General features: G+C 39.2%; 1 protein-coding gene across 3 annotated transcripts in view; it reads left to right on the top strand.

Annotated features, from left to right (window-relative positions):
* Abca5 (ATP binding cassette subfamily A member 5) overlaps nucleotides 1–27086 on the top strand; it is a 69024-nt gene that overhangs the window by 19051 nt on the left and 22887 nt on the right. For 2 of the 3 annotated variants that reach the window (XR_010055131.1, NM_173307.1), the window contains exons 6-23: nucleotides 1452–1681; nucleotides 4064–4205; nucleotides 5269–5457; nucleotides 7373–7520; nucleotides 8406–8574; nucleotides 9198–9256; nucleotides 11711–11821; nucleotides 13000–13175; nucleotides 13731–13850; nucleotides 14826–14964; nucleotides 16087–16177; nucleotides 16352–16491; nucleotides 17873–17992; nucleotides 19461–19662; nucleotides 21228–21397; nucleotides 23464–23591; nucleotides 24360–24497; nucleotides 25577–25690. Coding sequence is in view for 2 of the 3 variants with exons in the window: in NM_173307.1 (NP_775429.1) it covers nucleotides 1452–1681; nucleotides 4064–4205; nucleotides 5269–5457; nucleotides 7373–7520; nucleotides 8406–8574; nucleotides 9198–9256; nucleotides 11711–11821; nucleotides 13000–13175; nucleotides 13731–13850; nucleotides 14826–14964; nucleotides 16087–16177; nucleotides 16352–16491; nucleotides 17873–17992; nucleotides 19461–19662; nucleotides 21228–21397; nucleotides 23464–23591; nucleotides 24360–24497; nucleotides 25577–25690 (2586 nt within the window). In the remaining variant the exon portion in view is untranslated. Of the gene's footprint in view, nucleotides 1–1451; nucleotides 1682–4063; nucleotides 4206–5268; nucleotides 5458–7372; nucleotides 7521–8405; nucleotides 8575–9197; nucleotides 9257–11710; nucleotides 11822–12999; nucleotides 13176–13730; nucleotides 13851–14825; nucleotides 14965–16086; nucleotides 16178–16351; nucleotides 16492–17872; nucleotides 17993–19460; nucleotides 19663–21227; nucleotides 21414–23463; nucleotides 23593–24359; nucleotides 24498–25576; nucleotides 25691–27086 lie in introns of those variants that run through there. The other variant, XM_063268503.1, reaches the window with a different exon arrangement.

The raw sequence follows: 27086 nt of genomic DNA, 5'->3' as shown, positions 1-27086 counted from the left end.
ACCTCCAGAGTATGTGTGAGCAGCAGGAGAAGGGGGACTGAAACTGGCTTTCCTGTTGGTACACTGCTAGGAGCACAGCGACCGGGACAGTAATGCCTTTCTTTGCAACAAGACTCTTGTAAAAAACAAATGAACTACGTATGTAGGATTGTTTTATGAATTCTTGAAGCTTGCATGCTATAAAGGTATTAGGGATTTGTAGTTTTGTGCTAATTCAATTGTATTGTGCTTTAAGTTAAAGTCTGAAACATTAGATGATACTACAAAACTTAACTGTGTTTCAGTTAGACATTAGCAATTATAAGCCTAGACTACTGTGGATGGTACCGATTTGTAGTTTAGGCATTCATTTAAATATTAGAATTATTAATTGGTAAACATTTTATTACACAAATCTGTAACTGTGTTCTTTCTACATGTATCAACTTGAAAGTAATAAGGAAACATGCTCTTTTTTAAAAAATCTATTTGCCTTTTTAAAAATGTGCACAGGTGTTTTTCTTCTATGTGAGAGGGTCAGACCTTGGAGTTACAGACAGTTGTGAGTTGCCATGTGGGTGCTGGGACTTGAACCAGGGTCCTCCGGAAGAGCAGTCAGTACCCTTAATTGCTGAGCCATCTCTCTAGCCCCAGAAAACATGTTTTTTAAGACAGCTTTTAAAATATAGTCATAGGAATGGTGACTATTAATCATCCCTTTGACCCTCAGCTCCGAAGAAACATAGCTTTTCTTTTCTTAAAATATTTTATTTTTATTATATATCTATTGGTGTTTTCCTTGAATGTATATCTGTGTGAAGGTGTCAGATCGCCTGGAATGGAGTACAGATTCCATTGCGATCTGCCATGTGGTTGCTGGGAATTGAACCCAGGTCCTCTGGAAGAGCAGCTCTTGACTGCTGAGCCATCCCTCCAGCCCCAGTTGAAGTTGAAATAGAGGACGTCATTTTGGCATGAGTGAGAGTAGGGTACGCATTGTTCATCCACCAGGATGAAAGATTTCAGAGCACTGGTTCCAGTTTCATAATTGAAACATGTTCTTATTATCCCTTTAATATGCTTAACGTAGTAATAAAATTGTATGATTTTATTTTATTGGGTGAATTAACCAAAATTTATTCATTCACAGTCTTCAAGCTTTTAATATCCAGAATGAATTAAAAGCAGAATTCTCCTTTATATCATGATATTATGATTACTCACTCTTATTTCAGCAGTGTGGCTTTTCTAATATTTTATTTGCATTGAGGTTACTTTTTTTTTTTTGGTTCTTTTTTTCGGAGCTGGGGACCGAACCCAGGGCCTTGTGCTTCCTAGGCAAGTGCTCTACCACTGAGCTAAATCCCCAACCCCGAGGTTACTTTTTTTTTTTAACTGTTTAACAACCAATTTTATTAGGAGCTATCGTCAGAACTAAATTAGTTTAATGTATTTGCCCCTTTTAATTATAGTTGAAGACCAATGTTTCTCTGTGGAGGGAGCTGGAGTCAACCAAAGCTGTCATCATGGGGGAAGCTGCGGTCGTGGAGATTGACACCTTCCCACGAGGGGTCATCCTCATCTACCTCGTCATAGCCTTCTCGCCCTTCGGGTACTTTCTGGCAATTCACATTGTAGCAGAAAAGGAAAAGAGGTTAAAGGAGTTTTTAAAGATAATGGGACTTCACGACACTGCTTTTTGGTATGTTTAACAGTTTACTATGTAGTGCAATTAGCAGTTATAGTACATATCCTGACCCTCAGCGGTACACTTTCATTTACCCAGTTTGACGTAGTGCTGATCCTGGTTCCTCCTCCTGCTTCCCTTTCCTTAGAGTTTGAGACTAGTCAGTAGCTGCTTGTGACAAGACATTTACTTTTATTTCACAGTCTGTATGCCATTGTGTCGTTGCTTGGAAGATAGGAAAGCTCTAGGAACTAGAACTTGACTACTAATGCCCTTCCCTGATGTCAGAGCAGACTTAACACTGAAAGCTTAGCTAGAAAGATTACAGTCTATACATGTAGTTTCCAGATTCTTTTCCTCCCTTGAGAACTTCAGTAATTCAGATGAGGAATATAAAGGTAATTAGAGAGACACAGTGGAGGAAAAAGTTCCCACAAGTGAGGGTTAAATATGAGCATTTTTATACAGTGCTAACTTTATAGAGGCATGGATATGTATAAATAACTAAGCACTTCCCCTCCTCTTTCTTCTGTGTAATAAGACAGTTGGTCTGTAAGCTGGCAGCGCTTGCCTGTAATGCCAGCACTCAGGAGTCAGGAGGGAGGCTTGAGTCTGAGGCCAACCCAGGCTAGATTGCCACATGCTGTTTCAAACAAAGATTGGTTTCTTTTTAGCCCATTTCAGAGGAAGGTTAGTACTTTTAATAGAAACTATGTTGTTTACAATTTATCATTGCATTTATAAAACAGTTTTATAAATATAAAAATGCATTTTACAATTTTTTAAAAAGATTTATTTATTTTATGTAATGAGTACACTGTGTCTGTCTTCAGACACACCAGAAGAGGGCATCAGATCCCATTACAGATGGTCGTGAGCCACCATGTGGTTGCTGGGAATTGAACTCAGGTCCTCTGGAAGAAGAGTCAGTGCTGAACCATCTCTCCAGCCCACATTTTACAAATTTTATTTGGTCTATTGTAATATATATATATATATAAAACTTTATGTAGTGGTATTACTATGTCTTAACATTTTCTTTGCTTTTTAAATTTTTTTTTTTTTTGGTTCTTTTTTTCGGAGCTGGGGATCGAACCCAGGGCCTTGCGCTTCCTAGGTAAGCGCTCTACCACTGAGCTAAATCCCCAGCCCCTTAAATTTTTATTTCATGTATATGGGTGTTTTGCCTGCCTGCATGTCTGTGCACTGTGTGTATATAGTTTCTGCAGAAGTCAGAGGAGGGTTTGGATTCCCTGGAACTGGAGTTATAGATAGTTCTTAGCCACCATGTTGGTGCTAAGAATCAAACCCAGGTCCTCTGCAAGAGCAACAAGTGTTCTTAACCACTGAGCCATGTCTTCAGACCCCCACTGTTTTTTTGTTTTGTTTTGTTTTTTGTTTTTTGGTTTTTTGTTTGTTTGTTTGCTTTTGTTTTTGTTTTGAGAGAGGTACTCTACAAGTAACTCTGACTGTCTCCGAGCTTCCTGAGTGAATCAGACTGGCCTTACACTCACAGGAACCTGCCTTCCTCTGCCTCCTGAATGCTGGGATTAAAGTATCCTTCACCACAGCCACCTTTTTTCTTTTCTTTCTTTTTTTTTTTCTTTTCCTTTTTTCGGAGCTGGGGACCAAACCCAGGGCCTTGCGCTTGCTAGGCAAGCGCTCTACCACTGAGCTAAATCCCCATTCCCCACCTTTTTTCTAAAATGTTCTAGAAATGGTCTTCAAGATGCATTGGAACATTACTTTTGTATTGAAATTGCTAGATGAATTTAGCTCGAGGTGCTTAATATATATCAACTCAAATATTTAAAATAAATTTGCAGTTTTCTTTAAAATGATTTTTCAATGCTAATGGGAAAATAAATAAAGTGTGAACTTAAATACTGATGATAATTCCATTGAGCTCTGACTGAAGGGAGATCTAAAGTTAAAATGGTGATTTTAGTTGGTCTTTTTAATCATCTCACATCGTTTAAGTACGGTAATTATTGCTATTAATTGGTAAGGACTTTTGGGTTTATGATTACCAAAGCCATCAGGGGTGTAAGTATAATTTATTTCACAAAGAAAAGAAATGTATTGACTTAGTAAACTCTTAGAGTTTAAGGGAATCAGAGCTGCCCGTGTTCCTGGGCTTTAATTAAGCATGCACTGCTGTTGTATTGTTAAGCTGTTGACTCAGAGATGTCACTGTGTCTGTCAGTCACATCCACCGCGGCGTGGCTAGCCCTTTATTCTTCCTTTCCTGACACATTAGTGTTCAGCACATGAACATATGCAGATAACTGACGTAAAGAGTAAAATGGCTGAAAGAATTTCACACACAGTGTAGAGTGTTCTGCTGTCACTACCGAAGCTTGTTCATGTGACAGTGTGTGCACGCTTTCCTCGTAGGCTGTCCTGGGTTCTTCTGTACACGAGTTTGATCTTCCTTATGTCCCTTCTTATGGCCGTCATTGCAACAGCGTCCTCGTTATTCCCTCAGAGTAGCAGCATCGTGATTTTTCTGCTCTTCTTCCTGTACGGATTGTCATCTGTGAGTGTCTCACCTCGAAATGTCAGAGTTCCTTGGTGACGTAGCTGGGGTCTCTTTCTTTGGTTAACTTAGACAGTTTTCCAGTGAAGATATTTGTACTGTTACAGATAACTAAATGGTATATGGTGCAGTATTATATTGCCGTGCGTCTTAGAAAAATGACACTATAACCTCATGTTTAGCGCTAACTTGTTTTGGTGTGTTATATTCACACACACGTCTTCTATTATTGTCTCTCTTTGTCCTGTGGGAGACTGCACACTGCTGCACTTGTTTCTCCTTTCATGACGCCCTGACCTTGTCAAGTTAGTCTATTCTGTACGACAATTAGTTTTATGGTTTTGAGGTCGTTTTTCATTTTTTAAAATATAATTCTTCAGTACTCTTGATACTCATTTGGTATATTAACTGAATATTGAAAATGATGACTGACCCTTGTGTCATTATGATCGGTTTAGGTGCCCATATGTATAGTTAAATAAATTTACTATCTCCATTCTTTAAAATAATAAATTATAAGTAACTCACATTTCTAGTATAATAACCTAATATATCATTTTTAACACTCAGTCTAAAGCCAGGTTTTTGTTCAAAGGCTACTGGGAACCCCTGGGATGACGCAGTGGTTAGAGTGCTTGTCCTACAAAGATCAGGATCCGAGTCTAGGTTTCTTGCACCCACATGGCACCTGGGTGCAGCAGTGTGTGCCTGAATACTCAGTGTGGAGGTTGGGGATTGGGAGGTGAGGGGATAAAGGCAAGTGGGCCCCGGAGCGAACTAGCTAACACATGGCTCCTTGTGGGCTCTGTTGTGTAAATGTGGGTGTATTTCCCTATCATACAGATAAATGTAGTCATTAATATTTGTCAGTTCTGAAAGCAAAGTGTCTTCCCATAAAAGTTAGAAACTGCATTTTAATAGCTGTACTTTTCCATGAATGCATTTTTCTTTCATAAAGAAGTAAATTTTCCCTTGTGTCAGTAATACAAAGTATACAGTAACCTTACATTTATTTGTGTCAGTAATATAAAGTGTACAGTAACCTTACATTTATGCTTTTTAGGTGTTTTTTGCTTTAATGTTGACGCCTCTTTTTAAAAAATCAAAGCACGTGGGAGTCGTTGAGTTTTTTGTCACCGTGGTGTTTGGCTTTGTCGGCCTGTTGATAGTCCTCGTAGAAAGTTTCCCCAGGTCGCTAGTGTGGCTCTTCAGTCCTTTGTGTCAGTGCGCCTTTCTGATTGGGATTGCACAGGTAGGTCCTGCGCTCTGACGCTCACTCGGTCCTTTCCCTTGCCGCTGACAGTTCATACAGTATCCCATCCTGCCACGAATATCACCCTTTGTTTGTAAACAAACAATACAGCATTTCATGAGAAAGAAATGTCAGAAAAGTTAAATTCCATCAGAAAGAAAGTACAGAATACATTTTATATCTGCGTCCATTGAAGTTACTTGTTTAAGTGCCAAGTAGTCTTCATTGCTCTACTGCAAACATTTATAAATTTACAAGAATGCTGCACAGAAAATCGTACGTGACACAGAACAAAGCTGTCGAGATGAAAATGGTAAACTCTGTATCCGTAGTAGGCTTTCTTGGCTAGGAACTGTGAGACTATCAGTTGTCTAAATGACTTGTAGCATTAGGGGAGGTGAAGTGTCTTAGTTGTTAAGCTACTCTTCCAGCACCCACATGGTGTCTTTCAAGTGGCTATAATTCTAGATCTAGTGATCTGATGCCCCTCTTTGCTGTCATGGGCACTAGGCATACATGTACTGCTCAGACATACATGCAAAAGAACACCTGCATGCACAAAGTAAGAAAACATTATACAATTGAGAATATTTAGATTTATAAATTTCATTTTTATTTTTTCTTATATGTATAGTCAGAATCAAATGAAAAAATCCCCTAAGTCAGTAATTGTATAAATAAATATGATTTCATACTATATTTGATTTATATTTGATGTTATGTAGGTGCTCTTAAGGTAACATTACAATAAATTATTTATAAGTACATTAAACAAGATTTAACTACTTAGGAATTATTGTTCCACACTTTGAGACTATACTGAGTCCCTCTTCTCTTCACAAAGCGAGACTGTGGTCATAGGTTTTCGTTGGGAGTGACAGAGTCCTTAAAGGTCATCTAATTGATCTCCTTAAGTTCACAGATGAGAGGACTGAAATCGAGGGTGGTGAAATGAGTTTATCCTCACAGGAAGAACTTGCATCTGAGCGGGGTCTGAGCCTCCAGAACATTTCCCATTAGCGTATGTGCCTGCTGGGCGTGGTTTAGGACTATGTTAACAAACACCCTCTCAGTATTACACGCATGCTGACCTGGGCGTGGTTTAGGACACATGTTAACAAACACCCTCTCAGTATTACACACATACTGACCTGGGCGTGGTTTAGGACATATGTTAACAAACACCCTCTCAGTATTACACACATGCTGACCTGGGCATGGTTTAGGACGTATGTTAACAAACACCCTCTCAGTATTACACATATGCTGGCCTGGGCATGGTTTAGGACGTATGTTAACAAACACCCTCTCAGTATTACACACATGCTGTGACCTGGGCATGGTTTAGGACATATGTTAACAAACACCCTCTCAGTATTACACACAAGCTGGCCTGGGCATGGTTTAGGACGTATGTTAACAAACACCCTCTCAGTATTACACACAAGCTGGCCATTACATTGCACATTACTTTTATTTCCTCGTTTATTATCCATTAGAGTTAAATGACTCGGGGAGTGTGGCATACAGGCTTGAGAAGCACTGACTGGGAAAAACGATAATTAAAAGGAGAGCCTGTGGTGCACACCTTTAATCTCCACATCCCCTTAAACTGCTCCTTTAGTAAGGAGGCAGAGGCAGGTAGGTCTCTGAGTTCAAGGCCAGCCTAGTCTGCATAGAGAGATCCTTCTCAAAAAATAAAAACAAAGAATCCCCGCACAGAAATCATGATAAAGGGAATCTTTTAGATAAACTTCTTTTGTGGTCTGCTTTCCTTATAAGAGCATGTTATTAATTACTTTTTAAATAGTTTTGTTAATGTTACTCTAGATTTAATGAATTATGCTTAGTGATGCTAGCTTTGTTCTAATCATTTTAATGGAAAAAGTTGTTTTTGTTTTTTTTTTCCTTTCAGGTCATGCATTTAGAAGATTTCAATGAAGGAGCCTTATTTTCTAGTTTGACTGAAGGCCCCTACCCGCTAATTATCACCCTTACCATGCTCGCTCTGGACAGTGTGTTCTATGCCCTGCTGGCTGTGTACCTTGATCAGGTCATCCCAGGTGTGTAAAGGCTCTGAAGTCATTCTGCTCATATACCGTCAATTGAATTTTCTCCTAGCCAGAGTATTCTGCATCATACTGTGGTTTAATCTACTTTTGAGTAATATTTATACAAATATTCACAGTACGTGGTCTATTACGTATTCACTAGCCCCTAGTGAATATGAAGAGATTGTGTAACAAGAGAGATGTTTGCTTTGAAAGCCTAGCTGCACTTCACAACTCAGTCCTTCATTATAATAATCTTTTAAAACTGTTTTGTTCTACTCTCTAAGATCCAAAGCAGCCTCATAACTCCAGACACTTTCCTTCATCTTTTTAAAATTTAGCTTTATTTTTAAAGATTAAAAACCAATTACGTCATGTCTCCTTTCCCTTTCCTCCCTCCAGGTCTTTCCCAACCCCCATCCAACCCCTCCCATGGCCTCTTTGTTTTTGTTTGTTTTTTTGAGATGGGGTTTCTCTGTGTATCCCTAGCTGCCTTGAAACTTGTACAGACCAGGTTGGCCACCAGCTCAAAGATCCACCCGGCTCCTTTTCCCAGGTGCGGGCACCACCACTGCCTGACGTTGGCCTCTTTTTTGTTGTTATATTTTCTATATTCCAGGCCCGTCTAATATGATAACTACTAGTTAATAGGACTTTATTTATTTAATTTTTACTTATTTTCTTTGAGATATGGTTTGCTGGTCTGGAACTTGCTATGTAGCTTCTGCTGGCCTTGAGTTCTGCCTGCCTCTGCTTCCTAAGTGCTTGGATTGAAGGTGTGTGCTATTGTACCCATGTATTAGGACTTTTAAATTTAAAATGAAAGTAAGGTTATTTACTATGATTAGAATGGTTAAAAACAATTTAATATAACTCAGTTTTTATGTTCATTTTTAGGGGAATTTGGCTTGAGGAGGTCATCTTTGTACTTCCTAAAGCCATCATATTGGTCAAAAAACAAAAGGAACTATAAGGAGCTATCAGAGGGCAACATCAATGGGAATATTAGTCTCAATGAAATTGTTGAGCCCGTTTCTTCAGAATTTATAGGAAAAGAAGCTATAAGGTATGTTTAAGCTTTAAGTATAGGTAGAACTGTTGGTGGGAATTGTGATATTTAAATCTATGTTATACCACCATAGAGGATTTGGGATGAGAAAATCCACATTGTAGGCAGTTTGGTACTGCTTACAGGAAATGATATCTAGTTTGTATCCCCTTACTAATGTAAGAAGCATTTGATTAATGAAGGATGAAACAAGTGCCTCCCTTCAGTTGTCTCAGGCTGAGACGAGTGGGCTCAGCCTACAGGGAGCCAGGAGTCCCATTTCTGTAGCGTCTTTAGACACGCGTGTCCTCAACGTCAGTGTTACTTGGCTCTTTGTTTTAGCAGGAAGGTAGTTTATTATTTTTCCTATTAAGTACTTCAGCCTTTTCTCCTCTATATTTTGTAATTTCAATATATCCCTCCAGTTCCTCCCATCCAATTTTTCTCCTCAAATGTGAATAACTGTTACCTGACTTTGTATGCAACCCTGTCTTAATAGTGTGTAAAGTGTCTCGTATTGCTAGAGATGTGAAGCTAGCTCAAAATTTAAAACAAGGCAGCTTGGATAGAAATATATGTTAACACAGGTGATTATAAAATTATATATATATATATATTTAATATGAATCTGTGTTTTTCAGAATAAGTGGTATTCAGAAAGCCTATAGGAAGAAGAATGAGACCGTGGAGGCTTTGAGAAGTAAGTAGCTGGCCCGGGATTTAGTCCATAGCATCGCAGTACAGGTGGAGAACCCGTCTGCATTGTCGTTGTGGAAGTTAAATCTACCTGTTAAGATGTTCTGTCTGTCTCCCATTATAGATACTGTATGTGACTAATGTTGATAATAAAATCTACCACATGGAAGTTACAAAGCCAGAAAGTAGTATCTGTTGACATGAAAATACCTAGCAGTTTGAACCAGCTTATATTATATTCTAGATTGGTTAATATTATATTTTATTGTATATATGTATATATGTCTTATTTACCTCGTAAGATTTGTGTGTGTGTGAGGTCTGTCTGGAGATGCGGTACATTTAGCAACGGGTCAGTATCTTCCAGGATCTGTAAAACACGCTGACACTGTTAGTTCATGTGACTGTGTCCCGGGAGGGTCCAGTGGTATGCTAGTATGGTTTTATTTTACATCGGCCCATTAAATAAGGCTCCTTATCATCTCTTCATTGGGCATTTGAATATTCTTTTTCTTAAAAAGTACCTATTTACGTTTTTTATTTTTTATATTTTAGGCTCATGGCCTTTGTTAGATAAAGGAATTCAAATATCCTATTCCAATCTGAAGCCTGTCTTTTGGTTATAAATAATGTGTTTTGATGAGCGTAAACAAATTCTTCACTTAAATTATACCCAATTCCCGAGTGAGTCTCATCATTTCTGGCTACAGTGCCATCCATGATAAATGGTTCTTCTGTTGTTTTACTTAACACTCAAGGTTATCTATGATCTCCAGCATGAGCTGCTCAACTGGAAGTTATTGCCAAGAAGCAAGGGAAGGGATAAGAGATTCCTAGGTTGTGAGGGAGCAGATGAAGTGATCAGTGTGTGCAGTGCATATAGTGAAACTGAAAGTGTGTTTAGAAAGGTATAGCATGTAAGATAATAGAAAAATCATTCTGTGCCAGTATTCCACCACCATGGAATTGACAATTAAATAAAAACATAAAAATACTGTGTACTTCTAAGACTCGTATCTTAAAAAGTACAGATTATTGTTGGAGAGTTTAAGAGCTAGAAATACCATGTTTAAGGGTTGGAAGAACAAATGTGTGCATGTAAATTCTATCCATATTTTGAAGATTTGCACTCAGACAAAAGTCTATTAGATTTTTTCATTCATTTTGAAAGATGGATTCTGAAATTATATACAAATGCAAATGACATAGAATTGGCAAAACAAATGTGGAAAAACCAACAAATTTGGAATTTAACATGACATTGTTTCAGGATTTCATATAACTGCTATAGGAGTCAAGACTGTAATTTTGGCTTAAAAGAAACTGAAAAATCAGTGAAATAGAGAAGACAGAAATAATATTATATTTTTATGAATAATTAATTTCCATTAGAGTTTAAAACAAAACAAAAACTATAAAACATGACCTGCGATCCATGCTGAGCTGTAAAGAAAGACGAGTGGAGATGAGTCATACAACTGAATACAGAATTTAAAGTGACAAGAAAACCCAAAGAATGAAAAACACGACACATATCTTGAGACTCGATTAAACAAAGGTTTTATAGCTATGGCTCCAAAAGCATGAACTGTAGTTGATTGAAAATCAAAGTCTCCTGCTGCTTGTAAGACACTGCTAAGGAAATAAAAATGTCCTAGGTTTGGAAGAGACATGTGTAAATCCCGTGTCCAAGAAGGCACTTTTTGTATAATGTTTTAAAATGCGTCAGAATCCAGCAGTGAGACAAGAGCAGCTCGTGTGTCGTAGTTGTTACTGTGGTGAGTACTGTGTGCAGAAGCAGCTTGGAGAGGAAAGGGTTATTTCATCCTACTCTTCTACCTTACCTAAGGAGTCAGGGCAGGGATTCAGGCAGGGGCTGAAGCTGAACTGTGGAGGACACACATACCGGCCTGCTGCCCAGGGAGCACTGTCTTATTTCCAGAGGACCTGGGTTCAATTCCCAGTACCTACGTGGGGGAACAGTCATCTGTAACCATAGTTACAGGAGGTCTGACACAGATGCAGGCAAACATCTGTACACACAAAATGAAATTAAAAGTGTCACACGTGGAGCCTTTCTGTCCTCTTAACCTCTTAGCGTTTGGTGTCAATTCCTTGCTTGGTTCTTTTTGTTCTACTTCATGTAGCTTCTCTTCAGACACCTTGGTGAGGTAAGTTTTTGTATTAATTTCCTTGACAACTCTTTAGAAGTCAGTACACAGTTTCTTCAAACATTTTGAATATACCGTAATTCTTACTATCAGAGCAAATCAGTAACAGTTTTTACATTTCCTGCTATTGACATCACTGACAAGTCCAGACCACTTAATCTGCTTACACTGTGTTGCTAACTTTATGCATTGAAGTTTGTCTCCTTAAGACGTGTGGAATTATGAATTCTTTTATAGAGCTGAACAGTTAACATAAAAATTTGAGCTTTATTTTTTCCATGAAATAGATTTGTCGTTTGACATCTATGAAGGCCAGATTACTGCTCTGCTGGGCCACAGTGGAACAGGAAAAAGCACACTAATGAATATTCTGTGTGGACTGTGCCCACCTTCTGATGGTAAGAGTTTCCTCACTTGAGAAAAAAGATCTCCCTATTTCTTTAGTGTTATTAGGAATCACAGTATGTAGCAATTGTTGTCCTCTATGTGTAGCAGTCATTTAGGTCAGTAATTTGGAATAGCCTTTTCTATTTGAGGAAGTTTTTGCATACTATATACACTTAATTTTAAAAAATAAAAAACTGGTTTCATGATATTTATTAAAACAAAAAACTATAATTTTAAACTTTATTTACATTTAAAAAACTTATTTTACATACCCACTTCTACCACATATTTATACGTGTACATATCTTTATTTCTTATTTACTTGGAAGAATAAATCAGCAACTAATTGGAAATTAAATTGCCATTGGAAAAACCACAAATATCTCCATATGCAGCCAAAGGAAAGAATGGTAACTACTAACACTGTGTTCTAAAATCAGACTTAAATGGCAGTACCTCAAAGGAATAGTCTTGGCCCGGGTTTATGTTCTAGGTGTGAACTCTGTGTGGGAGCCCCATGTGTCCACAACTACTGAGTAGTGTCAGTGAAATACACTTTGTCATAAAGGGGCCAGACTGTGTCGAGTCTGCATTTCAACTTTGTAAACGAGACTTCGTTTTCCAAATTAGTTTGATTAGTTCTTTTTACTCGAGCTGTTCTGGGACTCTGGTCATAGCATCTTACAGCTTAGACACATGACTCAGAGTTCTCCATTCGTTGTCACATAGACTTAGTAGTCCTTAAGGAAAGCAGCCTGATAGTCAAGTTGCCTTTTGATTCAGCTGAGATAAGAGGCCTGGAATCGAAGGCATTATGATGATCAAGACGGCAGGACCACGCGGCCATTGTGTGTGATTATAGAGCTCTCCCACTGTCTCATAGTTGGATGTGGAAGGAGTTGGGCTGAATCTCGAACAGTCACTGCAGTTGTGTGTGTTCTGTGCTGAGCTTATAGTTCGCTGTCTCTCTTTCCACTCTGTCGTACGCCGTGATAGGGGAGGGAAATGAGGTGGGGATAGAACTGATGCTATCAACAGTGCTCTCAGAATGAGACTGTGTCTTCCAAATTCCTATCAGCTCTGGCTTTGCGTATGCACAGTGACCCAGTGAGTCAGTTGTTAGGTACTTCAGAACATGGGTTTTTAACACTCTATGTCTTTAATGTAAACGTAAATGTTTTGCTTTTAGGGTTTGCTTCTATATATGGACACAGAGTCTCTGAAATAGATGAAATGTTTGAAGCGAGGAAAATGATTGGCATATGTCCACAGTCAGATATGAACTTTGATGTTCTGACAGTAGAAGAAAATTTATCAATTTTGGCTTCAGTCAAAGGAATACCAGCCAACAACATAATTCAGGAAGTATGTTATTCATATATAAGCCGTCACTGTATTTCCTGTACATTAATATACCTTATAGTAATTGCACAGTAAATATGCTTGAAAATCTAAGCATAAAGAGAAAATATGAAGGATTAGATGGATTTGCACACATTAGCACATGTGAATGATCCTCTGTTCCTCCTGAGGGGACGTCTTCCCCTCCCTCCCCCCTCCCTCCCCTCTTCCCTCCTCCCCCTCCCTCCTCCCTTTCCTGTCCTCTGCCCTCACCCCTGTCACTCTCTGCCTCAGCACACACAGAACCTTTGATACTCACCCAGCAAGGCACAAAATCAAAGCAGACTTTTCTCTAAGAACCTAGCTACTTACTATTTTCAAAATTATATATAATATTTGAAAATTAAGCACATTCTCATTTAACATTTTGAAGTTGATATTAAAAATAATTTTAAAATTATACTGCTTACTTGATGCTTAAAAATTACTTCAAAGCTTAAAATATGTAAAAACTAATTTTGATGACTATGAAAATGGTATGATTGTTGATTGAACATTATTCACACTTTACTTTTACAGGTACAGAAAGTTTTACTGGATTTGGACATGCAAGCCATCAAAGATAATCAAGCGAAAAAACTAAGTGGTGGCCAAAAGAGAAAGCTGTCTTTAGGAATTGCAGTTCTTGGGAATCCAAAGGTAAATTCAGTGTTAATTTCAGTGATGAGATCACTTTAAATAATATTCGATTAGAGATGTGGCTTAGTGGTTAAGAGTACGGGCTGCTCTTCCAAGGGGACCTGTGTTCAATTCCCAGAACCAGCATAGCAGCTTAAAGCTGTTTCTAAGTCCAGTCCCAGCAGGACTGGAGTCCACCAGGGATGCATGCAGCGCATGGACACATATACATGCACAGTGCTCATGTGCATAGAAATAAGAAATTTAAAAAGTTAGACCGAGACAAAATAATGGTTAGTTGAGTTATTCGCTGTCTGGTGCAGGGACTCCACTGTGTCTCTTTTATGCTGTTCTCTGGTTGTAGACCCAGAAGCAGCCTCACCTTCCACACACTGAAAAGCTCTGTGTGCTTGCAGGGAGAGCCCATGCAGACCACTGCCTTGCTGTGCTCCTCCCTTCTACTGCAGCATGGGGTCAGGGTGGGGGCTGGCTGTGTGTTCATTGGAGTGCCTGCCGGCACCCTGTCTGCTTTCTAAATACAAACAGCTTGAAGCCAGCTGAGGCGGCAGTGCCTCTAATGCAGCACTCAGGAAGCTGTCGGGAGGGTCATGAACTCAAGGCCGTCTAGGCTGTATAGTAAGACTCTTATTTTAATAAAAAGTGCCCTCAAAAAGTATCGGGGAAAAGTTCTTCCCCTAGCCAAGAACCCATCGCGTGCAATGATAGAGAACGTCTGTCTCTGCAAGTCAGTCGCTCCACTTGCAGGTCTAATTATGTTTAGAACAGATTTAGTATTTTGTCATTTTGTTGGTCTGATTGTTATACCAGTGTCTTCTATATAGTAACCAAGGAAAAGATTCACAATTTTAAACATTTATACAAACTTTAAGAGAGATTTTTGAGTGAAAATATTAACTTGAAATAGAGAAAATTTCCAGTGTGCACATACATTTCAGTATTTTGATTTCCTTGCCTTTTTATCCCCGGCTCGCCCAGATCCTCCTGCTAGATGAGCCGACAGCAGGAATGGACCCCTGCTCTCGCCACATTGTTTGGAATCTTCTCAAGTACAGGAAGGCTAACCGAGTGACAGTCTTCAGCACTCACTTCATGGATGAGGCCGACATTCTTGCCGGTGAGATGTTTGCCTTACTTTTAAAAGATAAGGGAGACAAACATGAACATGCTAAATCCTGGGGAACAAATAAAGAATTATTTAATGGTGTATATTCTAAACAAAATGTTTTAAAAATTAAAAATTATAAATTTTTATATTTCTGTGTTCAGTGTTTTCCAGATCCTGTTTCAGTGATTTCTCAAAAACTCATACAAGAGTCCCTTATCATCATACTCACTGTATACTAATTTGTTATTGCAAAAGGCTATGAAGCAAAACTAGCAAAGGGCTAAGTCACGAGAGGCAGACGTCTAGGAAGCCAGGCACATGCTTTCCAGAGGCCCTTAATTTCCCCATGATTTACTTGTAAGCAAATACAAATGAAATATTGTCTGCTAGTTCATTAGAGACTCAGTGTCCATAATTCCTGTGTGTACTGGTTCATAGAGGTGCTCTTCCAAACACAGCACAACTCCAGAAGGAAAGGAAAGCAAGCATTCAGCATAAACTTGGTTTTGACACTAACCAGAACCTTCCCCCATTCAGATTCCCAGTTGCTAGTCAAGCGCCAGCTTTGTAAGTAGATCATTCTAGATAGCGCTCACTGGTCTGTTAGCCATTTCTGTGCAGTTTTGTGTATGTGTACGTTAACACACACACACACACACACACACACACACACACACACACCCCCAGGACAAGAGTTTGAATCACTGTAACTTCTTTTTCTAGCTGATCGTATAGGATTAAATGGATGTCACTTATGTCTTCAGTCGTATCTATATCAGAAAGAATTTAGTGAGCTAACATCTTTATTTTGTCATTATGTCTCCTTTCTTCGGTCCATCTGGTTATAAAGGAATCATGAGAACTCTTGGATTACAGGAAGGGTCTGAGCTATTTGGAGTGTGTACTCTGGAGTCAGGCTGCCTGACGACAGTTCTTGGCTTCGCTGTGTTAGTAGCTGTGTGAAACATGTTTAAGCAATGTGGATTTGTCTTCTCTCCATGTTCTCATCGGATAGAATAAGTGATGATATTCTGCTGTCTTCCTTGTAAGGTTATCACAATGATTAATGATAGAGAACTTAGATGCACGCTATTGTTAACTTAGAAATTGAAATGTGAATTCACTCTGTAGACAGGAAAGCTGTCATATCACAAGGAATGCTGAAATGTGTTGGTTCTTCAATTTTCCTGAAAAGTAAATGGGGAATCGGCTACCGTCTGAGGTAACTAACGCTTGTTCTTCTGTTCCCTTACTCTGTTTGTCTTCGCTTAGCCTACTGTACTGTGTCCGAGGCTTGCTGTAGCATGCCTTAGGCATGCTTAGTGATAAGTTTAGAGCACTGAGAGCGTACCCATTGTTTGGTGACTAATCACGGTCCTGGCTTTGACTTTTCTAGCATGTATATAGACAGGTACTGTGCCACAGAGTCGCTCTCGTCGCTGGTTAGACAGCACATCCCTGCGGCCGCTCTGCTGCAGCAGAATGACCAGCAGATTGTCTATAGCTTGCCCTTCAAAGACATGGACAAATTTTCAGGTATTTTATTCTCACTTTCTTGGTTGAATAGAGCTTTTGTTTTGGGAATAGGTTTTTCTCTGCCTGTTTTGATTATTTCTCTATGTAATAGTCTCAGCTGGCCAGAGTTTGCAGTTTTTCTGCTTAAGCTTGTCTTCGTACCTGGAATACTGTACACTAATATGTATGATTTTTGTTTCTGTCTTTTTACAAAGAGTACACAACTTTCATTTGTTATTTTAAATACTTAAGGGAAATAAAGAGAAATATGTGTATGTTGTTAAGAAAACAAGAAAATTGGGGTGGGTTTGGTGGTGCCTGTCTATACCATAGCAGCTCGGGGACAGAGACAGCCAGAAGATGGTTATGGATGTGAGGCCAGTCCAGTCTGCATAGCAAGTTCCAGGCCCACACAGCCACTTCACAATGGGAGCCCTGTTCCGAAGCCGGCAGAGTTGCTCGTAGTTTTCCTAAGGGCGAGGTGGTGTGTGTGTGGTTTTCCTGAGGGCGGGGTGGTGTGTACGTGGTTTTGCTCTTTCTTTTTGTCGTTGCTTACTGTATATGTGTGTAGGGAGGCTGTTCATGTGCTTTCAAATAATTTCTAATTTCAGAATAAGTTACATAGTAATTATTTTAATTTAGGATTATTTTGTTTAAGTGCTATAAAATATTAATTTGAGTTTAAAATACATTAAAGTTCTAATTAATATTTTTCCATAAATATAATTTCCATGGCATTCTGTGCAATTTATAATGTTAAAAGTATTCTGACAGCAAAATCTTTGAGTACCGCTATGCTGGCTAAGTAAATTTAGTCCTTCCTTCCTTCCTTCCTTCTTTCCTTCCTTCTTGTGTTGTGTATTTTTTGTTTGTTTGTTGTTTTGTTTTGTTTTGGAGATAGGATCTTAGACTACAGTGCAAGCTGTCTGGCTGTCTTGGAACTCACCATGTGGTGTGGGTTTGGCTTAATTTCCTAGCAGTTCTCTTGCCTCAGCCTCTGGAGTGCTATGAGCACAGACGTGAAGAGCCTGCCTCAGACTCATTCTCTGATGGCATTTCAGACTTTGTATTAGTTGAATGGCATTGTAGGTCAGTTTATGTTGATTTCGTTTTAAATCATGTGTGTGTGTGTGTGTGTGTGTGTGTGTGTGTGTGTGTGTGTGTGTATGGGTGTTTGCACATGAGTACGGGTACTTGGGGAGGTTTCTCAGAGCATCAGATTCCTAGGAGCTGGAGTTAAGGCAGTTGTGAGGCACCCCTCCCTGGGGATGGGGAAGGACATATAAGGTGCTCTTAATGACTGTACCATCTCTCCATCCATCCATCCATCCATCCATCCATCCATCCATCCATCCCATGTAGAGAGTCCTGTATCACTTGACCTATTTCTCCTTTCTTTCAGGCTTGTTTTCTGCTCTAGACATTCATTCAAACCTGGGTGTAATTTCTTATGGTGTTTCCATGACGACATTGGAAGACGTGTTTTTAAAGCTAGAAGTTGAAGCAGAAATTGACCAAGCAGGTAAAAGTAGAACTAAAAAGATCAGTTAATGAACTGGACAATGCAAATAATTATGTAAGTAAATGAATTAGCTATGCACGCATGTGAAGTCCGTGTTGACGTCACGTGGCGCCAAGGATGGAAGTAAATGGGTAATTGAAGTATTGCTAACGTGGGGGATTGCAAAGGCAGTGACGTGATATTCTTGGAAGGTCTTACTGTCAGGGATGGCTTTATTGAGGTGGCTGAACTGAGATGCGAATCACCAGAAAAATTTACGTATGCCAAACATCTTAGGGCAAAATGTAGTAGATAAGAAAGTTTCCACTTCTCAGGTGTTGAGACATAATTAGATGTCTTTGAGGAACCAAAACGCAGGCCCCCATGGTGGGAACCATGATGGAAATAATCGGTGTTGCTATCAGGGAGTAGCCAGAGGGCTGGGTTGGGTTTTGCCTTTGAACATCTGAAGAGCTTCCTTTAGTTGTGAGTGCAGTGTCAAAGGTCTAAGGAAGGACTAACTTGGTAATCTCTGGCCTGTTTGTAGTGAACACTCTCTTGGCTGGGAAGGTAGTTCCACAGTACAGGTCTTGTCTGGCATCTGCAAGGCTGGACTCATGTTTAGCATTGAAAGACATTTGTGATTCTGGAGTGATAGCCGCAGTGTGAAGGATAAACAGAAGGTCAGTCAGGAAACTCGTGTGTAAGATTGGGCTTGAATTCGGGTGGCCGGACAGTGTGCACACAGTGCACTTGTACTGTGGATCACAGCTTGTTAGGAAGGGTCAAGAGTCATTCTCAAGTTGTTGATTGAGAACTCGATGTAGTTGCCACTTCCTAAGAGTAGAGGAGCAGCCTTACAGAACGGAAGGATGTGTGTTCGCCTTCACTGTCTGACGTGGATCAGAGGCTACGTGAGCTGTAGGGGCTCAAGCTAGAAATCCTGAAGTCACAAAGATGCTGTTATGGAGATGGGGAGGAGCCCTTGGATGGGGAGAACAGTCAGTGGGGGAGGGGACCCTGATGTGAGCAGCAGGGAGAAAAAGAAGGGCTGACAATGTGAATTTTTCTTCACAAAAGAACAGAGAAGCAAAATGATAGTAAAAGCTGTCTTTGGTGCAAGAGAAAGTGGACTCTTGATTGTCAGATACACAGAGTAAAACAAGGAAGGGAAGAATTTGGAAACTGGAGCTGAGAGGCTTGGTGGTGAGGAATTCAGTGGTGACCTTGCTGGGAGCGTCTTGGGTGGTGTGGCCAAGAGCAAAGCTGGAGCTGTGGTATGTCGGATGAGACAGTGAGCTGAGAACTTTGTGATGAAGCTTAGCACGTGTTCAATGTCCATAGATGATGCCAAGGTGTGGAAGAGTTCCATTTTGATCCACATCACATCCAGATGTGTTCTGTAACGTTGATGTGTCTTAAGTTTTTGATCTTTCTATTTCAAACATTCCAAAGTGTTTTTTGTTTGTTTACTTTTATTGGCAAATAGATTATAGTGTATTTACCCAGCAGCCACGGGAGGAAGAAACAGATTCAAAGTCTTTTGATGAAATGGAACAGAGTTTACTTATTCTCTCTGAAACCAAAGCTTCTCTAGTGAGCACCATGAGTCTCTGGAAGCAGCAAGTATCTACAATAGCAAAGTTTCATTTCCTCTCACTGAAGCGAGAAAGCAAATCAGTGCGCTCTGTGTGAGTATAATTACCATTCTCCTCGGAAGGCCTGTCTTTCTGAGGTTGCAAATAGAATTTGCTCTCCAAACATTTAAATAATGACACGTACACAGCTTTGTACTCCTGAAAGATTACATGACAGTTTGACAGTCACAGTAACTTTATCACACATCCATGGTACTTTCACCTTTTCATTCTTATCATGTCTCTCTGTCTTCTATCTGTCTGTCTGTCTGAGACAGAGTCTCACTGTGTAGCACTGGCTGGCTTCCTCCACCTGTCTCTCTCTGCCTCCTAGATGCTGGGATGAAAGATGTGTGCTTTTATGTCAAGCTCTACCCGTTTTTCCTAAACTGGTATTGTCTCATCTCTAAAATCATGAAGTAACAAGTAATATTATCTAATGTCTAGTTTTTGAGTTATTGTCAGTACATCTAAATTTTTATTTTGAATTTAAATAATTTCATAATGTTTCTATCCATTAAGCTTTACAACTGTTTTTAGTAAATAGCAAGAAAGTTAAATTTATCCCTCTTTATTAGATGAAGAAAGTTGAACCATAAAGTTCTATAGCTAGTGAACCTAGGATGTAAAGAATTCTCCAGATCATTTAGTCTCCCAGTTCATATCTCTTCTCCTCAGCTCAGAATGACTGATGGAAAGTAGCATCCTGCTACATGTACCACGTGTCTCTCTTTTTAGAACTAGAATGATTGTAGGAATAAAATTTTATAAGAAGAACATTCATACATATCTGAAACATTCTGGAGTTACTTGAGGTTTTGACCAAGTTCATTTAGTGAAAAACAAATGCTAGTCAGGTATCTGATTGTTTCTATGTAAGTTGTCCTGAAAAAGTTTTAAGTCAGTGTGTTTTAATTTATTTAGTTGAACATCATTTTGCTAAAGCATTTTCTGAAAACCAATAAAAGTGGGTAATACGGTAATGTGTGTGTATATGTATATGTGTTGACAGTATATTATATGATAGAGATTGACAGCATCTCAGTGGAGTAGTAGCAGCCAGTGTAATCGCACTGTGGTAAGGATGACTGTTTTCACTGTAGCCCTGTCCCTGGGTCCGATGCTTGTCCCAGCCCTGATGTGGCACTTTCTCCTGCATAGATCAGTGGCACGAGCATTCATGGCCGTACCGCATTCCTTAGCAGTGACGCTTATATGTAGTTTAAGAGTAAATTTAGGGGTTAGGGATTTAGCTCAGTGGTAGAGCGCTTGCCTAGCAAGCGCAAGGCCCTGGGTTAGGTCCCCAGCTCCAAAAAAAGAAAAAAGAAAAAGAGAAAAAGGAAAAAAAAGAGTAAATCTAGTCTATATGTACTTTTCTAACTTTTCCTTCTCTACCTCAAATTTAATAACCTTTACATTTGATATTGCATTTCGTTTCCTCTCCAATATTATTATCAGGCCATTTTTGGTAAATTTTTAGGAAGGTTTTATTTTTCTTTGCTTTTTGTTCTTGTTTTGTGGTTTTGCAATTGAGTATTGAATCGATACTAACGTGAGGGAAGATAGCTAATAGATTTATATGTTGATGTATATTAAGCTATATTATTTTTTCCTTTCAGGTTGCTTCTGCTTTTAATTTTTTTTGCAGTTCAGATTTTTATGTTTTTGGTCCATCATTCTTTTAAAAATGCTGTGGTTCCCATCAAGCTCGTTCCAGACTTGTATTTTCTAAAACCTGGAGATAAACCTCATAAATACAAAACAAGCCTGCTGCTTCAAAATTCTACTGGTGAGAGCGTGTGAAGGTCTGTGAGTGTGTGTTGGCGGTGGGCGGGGCAAGGGGTAATGCAGCTCGGAGACTGGGCTTTTAGACCTTTTAAAGATAAAGCATGACCCATTGTAAAATTAAATGAAATATTTACCTATTGACCTTGAATGATAGCAATTTATACTACTTGCAGTTATTAAATTCTTTTTAAAAACAGTAATTACTGGCATACTTTATCTCAAAGTTTATGATGGGCTTAATGAATTTTAGAGTGTGTAAGATTTTCTAAGCAAGAGTTTATAGTATGTAGTATTTACACATCTTCATTGAGATGCTAAAAACTCATCAAGAACTATTGAAGAATTCACTATAAATTAAAAAGAAAGCCTTACTTACATATAAATATCTACAACCAGCCAGGCGGTGGTGACAGTGCTTAGGTAAGCAAACATCTGCGAGTTTGAGGCCAGCAAGTGTGGTTAACAGAGTGAGTTCTGAGACAGCCAAGGCTAGAAACCCTGTCTTGAATAACCAAAACCAGAACCCAAAACCAAAAAAAAGCACCAAAAACCCCTAAAGCAAACAAGCAATCCCCCAAAAACCAAACAACACAAAACAAACTACAGCTGAATATCTTAAGTTTGCAGTTAATAATTTCGTATTTACTATTTTTATTCATGCTTTATAAGTGACAAGAGATTTTTTCATATTTTTATGGACTTGAGCTAATTTTAAATTAAGATTCTAAGTTTTTAAAAATGAAAACTTAGTAAAGAATCATTCATTCATGATCAGCGTTCCTATAACATCTGCTTACATAATAGCCTGTGGCCTGAAGACTATTGTAGAAACTATTTACTTTTGCAGTCATTACAGTAAAAATACAGTGCCGAGTGTGATACATGACCTTGATATTTTCTGGAAAGATGGATTTAGCAACAAAAATTTCTCCAATTCAAAAATATTTTACAGTTTACTTTTTTCATTTAGAAATCTTATCTTTACTTTAAAATGTATTTTGCATTGCTAAAATACAGTACTTTTGTGAGATCTCATACTTTTGAGTTTTTATGTGTATCTAAAAATTATATATGTATCTCAGTCTTTCTGTTCTGTTTTCATTTCTTTTCCTTTGTAGAAATTCTAGAATCTTCATTGTTTGTCTCTTCTGTTACTTTACATATTATTGTTTCTTGTTTTTGGAACAACACTGCCACTGCTGGTCCAAAGTGAAGCATGTATGTGTGTATCCACACATGTATTTAAGACATGTCTACATAATACACAAGCACATACTGAATATTTTCTTACCCTTCTTTGGAGCATAAATCACATAGTTTCTTCCCTTGTACCGTAGCTGTTTTCTCATCTACATAGCCACTCTGGTAAAGTTAGGAGACAGGTAAGGTTCTGGTTAGGAGAAAGTTTTGCGTCAAAAGCACCATTCTTTCTGATGTTCAGGACTGGTACTCGGTCTGCCCTGCCATTCTGTTCAGTTACTGAGTGCTTGGTTTTGTGGGAGTTGGGTTTCTGTGAGTCACATTGTGTTTTGTGATGGTGGAGCAGGACCTCTCCACTAATCAGACATGATGCTATGCAATTAAACGTGAACAGGAGTCAAGCGTTTTGGAGGGGAACATTTGAAGAATGTAGGTAGAAGACTGATTTTTCTGCTTAGCTACTTTGGTATAATTAAAATTACCAAATAGATCATCTTTACTTTTTAGTCATATTTCATGAAAACTTTATACTGTTATTAATATTTTTGTAGGCAGCAGGTAAAATTTACACAATACTGTGTGCCAGGTTTTGTTTATGACACTAATTGTCATAAACACTGTACTTAGGTAGTCACACTTCTTCCTCCTTGTCAGAGGAGGAAGCTAGGATCTAAGTATCATTGTGGCTTGTTGAAGGACGTACGGTGTAAGTTGATACAGCTTGGATTTGAATCTTGGCCAGCTGACTACAGTGTCTAAGCTGAAGAGAAAGGGTCCCCTTGAGTGACCACTCTGCTAATGTTACTAAAAGTCTCTGGCTGTTTCTTACTTAAGCTGATTTCTATTATTCTTATTTTTCAATTACAGATTCAGATATCAATGATCTTATTGACTTTTTCACACAGCAGAACATAATTGTGGCCATGTTTAATGACAGTGACTATGTGTCTGCTGCTCCTCATAGTGCGGCTCTCAATGTGGTGCAGTCAGAAAAGGTAAGAGTGCTCCATGTGCGTCCTCATCTCACAGTTGGAAGGCACTAACACGGTTGTCCTGAAATTAATTGCCGAACCCATCCCATTAGTCTGCTTTTAGAAGTAACTGTATTAGATGTGATAGCTTTTATGCCCTGGTAAGTGACCAGTAAGCATTTTTGATTTTATTTTACATTATATTTCTGCTAAAATTTCTGCATATTGCAAGCCAGGTTATCTTTAGCTATCACTATTTTTCCTATCACTTGTTGAAGCAGTTTTTTATAATATCTAGTAAAATTTAATTAATGAAATAATTAATCCAATAAGGTTAGTTTCCAAGAAAAGTTTGGCCCTTAGCAATATTAGTATGCTTATGTCAAGTATGTAATAACTCTTTTTTTTATCTTTGTGGCTCTTTACAATGATTCTTTTCTTTTTTTTTCTTTATTAATTTGAGTATTTCTTATTTACATTTTGATTGTTATTCCCTTTCCCGGTTTCCAGGCCAGCATCCCCCTAACCCCTCCCCCTCCCCTTCTATATGGGTGTTCCCCTCACCATCCTCCCCCCATTACTGCCCTCCCCCCAACAATCATGTTCACTGGGGGTTCAGTCTTGGCAGGACCAAGGGCTTCCCCTTCCACTGGTGCTCTTACTAGGATATTCATTGCTACCTATGAGGTAGGAGCCCAGGGTCAGTCCATGTATAGTCTTTGGGTAGTGGCTTAGTCCCTGGAAGCTCTGGTTGCTTGGCATTATTGTTATAACTCTTCTTTTTAATTGTAGGACTATGTTTTTACTGCTGTTTTCAACAGTACTATGGTTTATTCTTTGCCAGTAATGATGAACATCATTAGTAACTACTATCTCTATCATTTAAATGTGACTGACACTATCCAGATCTGGAGTACCCCGTTCATTCAGGTAAGCAAGCATATGAAAGAGGGATCTATCTGTGGAAATCTTAATGTTAAAAATTGAGGTGGGGAGTTTAGGAGTCTCCAAGATTACCTGGCTTCAAGACCAGAGCAGCTTTATTTGATGCTGATAGATTTGCAAAACAACGATGTATTAATTGTAGACAAAAAATGAACACTGTTTAGTATTTGTGTGTGTGTGTGTGTGTGTGTGTGTGTGTGTGTGTGTGTAATCTAGTTAGATAGTGAAAGACATCTCGAGTCACCTAGACAACCATTTTTACTAAAGTATCAAATGTTGAAGACCGGAGGCAGTGAGACAGTGACATAGTATTTCTGTGTCATCTGATAAGATAGTAGCCAGGGCCAGGGTGCTTATTAGACAGTGGGTTCTGTTTTCATGCAGAGTGCCTTCCCTGTTTCATAAGTGTGCCATCGTACATAACAAGGGTGAGGATGAGTCCAGGATTTGCTCCTCCAGTGCTTGCTTACGAAGCATGTCCAAGACACTGGCTTGGTCTCCAGCATGAAGAGCAGGGTAAAGGGGGGCAGAGATGGACTTGTTGAGGGTGGGGCTAATACAAAGGCAGCCTTCGCTTCAGGCATTTGGAGTTCAGCTCCTTACTGCACTGCCTGAGAAAATTAGCTGATTCCTTGACTCCTTAGGATGACAAGGGACATGGAGCTGTAGGCATTAAAGTCACCTTTGTCTGGGAGTCCTTGACTCCTTAGGGTGACAAGCTTGGATATAGCTTTTCCCCAGGGGAAGGAGGTCCAGATCCTGTTTGATGGAGCCAGGAAAGTCTTCACACAGTCAGTGAAAACACCAAACACCGTTCCTGGGACTTTCTTATTATGTCTGGCCACTGGTGGATATGCTAACTGTATATCTCACTTATTAATTAGTGGCAGAGTTGGTGATGTAATCCAACACGTCTGTTAATAAGTGTTGTTATTTATTCTACCCCTGCCTGTGGTAGATATCATCATTGCTTAGATCCTTAGAGATTTAAATGCTCTTTCAGGATGTTCTAAGGTATTAAAGTGATTCTCAGATTCATTTTCTATTTTCTATTTGTCTTTCAGGAAATTACTGACATTGTTTTTAAAGTTGAGCTATATTTTCAAGCAGCTTTGCTTGGAATCATTGTTACTGCAATGCCACCTTACTTTGCCATGGAAAATGCAGAGAATCATAAGGTAATTGGTCATGTAAAAAATTACAGGTGTCAGGTTCTGTCCAGCTTGAGGACCAGAGTCCAGTCCTTGGAACCCACACATGGAAAGAGAGAAGTGATTCCTCTAAATTGTCCTCCCACATCCACTCATGCCATGTACACGGGGACACAGAGAAGTAAATGTAAAGAAATTGTTTTTCAATCTAGCTAAAATAAATAACTAGGAGCTGGAGAGATGGCTCAGCAATCCGGAGCACAGGCTTTCCCTGAGGAAGCCCCCGGTTCAGTTCTGAGCATCCACGTGGCAGCTCGCAGCTGCCTGTGACTCTAGTTCCAGGGATCTGTACCCTCTTCTGCCCTTCATTGTCCCCTTCATAACCATCACTCACACATACACACATACGCGAATAAGTATATATCTTAAAAAATAAAATACTGGGGCTGGAGAAGTGGCTCAGTGGTTAAGAGCACTGACTGCTCTTCCAGAGGTTCTGAGTTCAATTCTCAGCAACCACATGGTGGCTCACAGTCATCTGTAATGGGATCTGATGCCCTCTTCTGCTGTGTCTGAAGACAGCTACAGTGTACTCAATACAGAAAATAAATAAATCTTAAAAAAATAAAAACAGTTACAGGTATCAATTCTGCTAGTTAGAAGGGTAAAAATAAGCTGTTTGCCTCATAGAAAACTTTCAGAATATTCAATTTAGAGAGTTTCTTAGTTATATTTCTATTGCTAGGATAAAACACCATGACCAAAGCAACTAGGGTTAGGGAGGGTTGGCTTATAATCCAGACAGCAGCCTATCACTAAGGGAAGTCGGCAAGGAACTGGAGCACAGCGAAGGAACATAAGAGCAGGAACCAGAGCAGAAATCATGGCGGAAAGCAGCCCACTGCCTGGTTCCTGGCTGGCTCTTGGCTGGCTCACTTTGTTTTCTTACACCATAGACCTGTTCTCTGTTCCTGTGATTTGTGTATTTCAAGATCATATACATGTAATCACAGTACACATTTTTGGGGGGTTGGCTTTATTTTTACTACTTTAACTTCCTAGTGTTTCTTGAAATTCATGACATTTGTGTCAGGAGACTCAATAGTCTATTTTCTTTTATTACTGAGAACTATTTGAAGATACGGGTGTATTATAGTTTGTATAGTTTACTTGTTTAAAATCATCTGGACTGTTGGTAGGTCTCACTATTGTGAGTACGGTTACTATGAATGTTTGCATGCGGGTGTGTGTATGAATACTAGTGTTTACTTGTATGAATGTCTGCACTGCAGGCCTGCAGTACTCACAGATGCCCAAAGAGGGCGTCAGATTCTCTGAGGCTGGAGTTGCAGATGGTTGTGAGCCCCTACGTGGGTGCTGGGAACCAAAGCTTGGGCCTTTGGGAGAGCAGCCAGTGCCCATA

The sequence above is a fragment of the Rattus norvegicus genome, chromosome 10 (genome assembly GCF_036323735.1).
Source record: "Rattus norvegicus strain BN/NHsdMcwi chromosome 10, GRCr8, whole genome shotgun sequence".
Lineage (NCBI taxonomy): Eukaryota > Metazoa > Chordata > Mammalia > Rodentia > Muridae > Rattus > Rattus norvegicus.
Note: the sequence above shows the minus strand (reverse complement) of the source record. Positions and strands in the feature narration are given on the sequence as shown.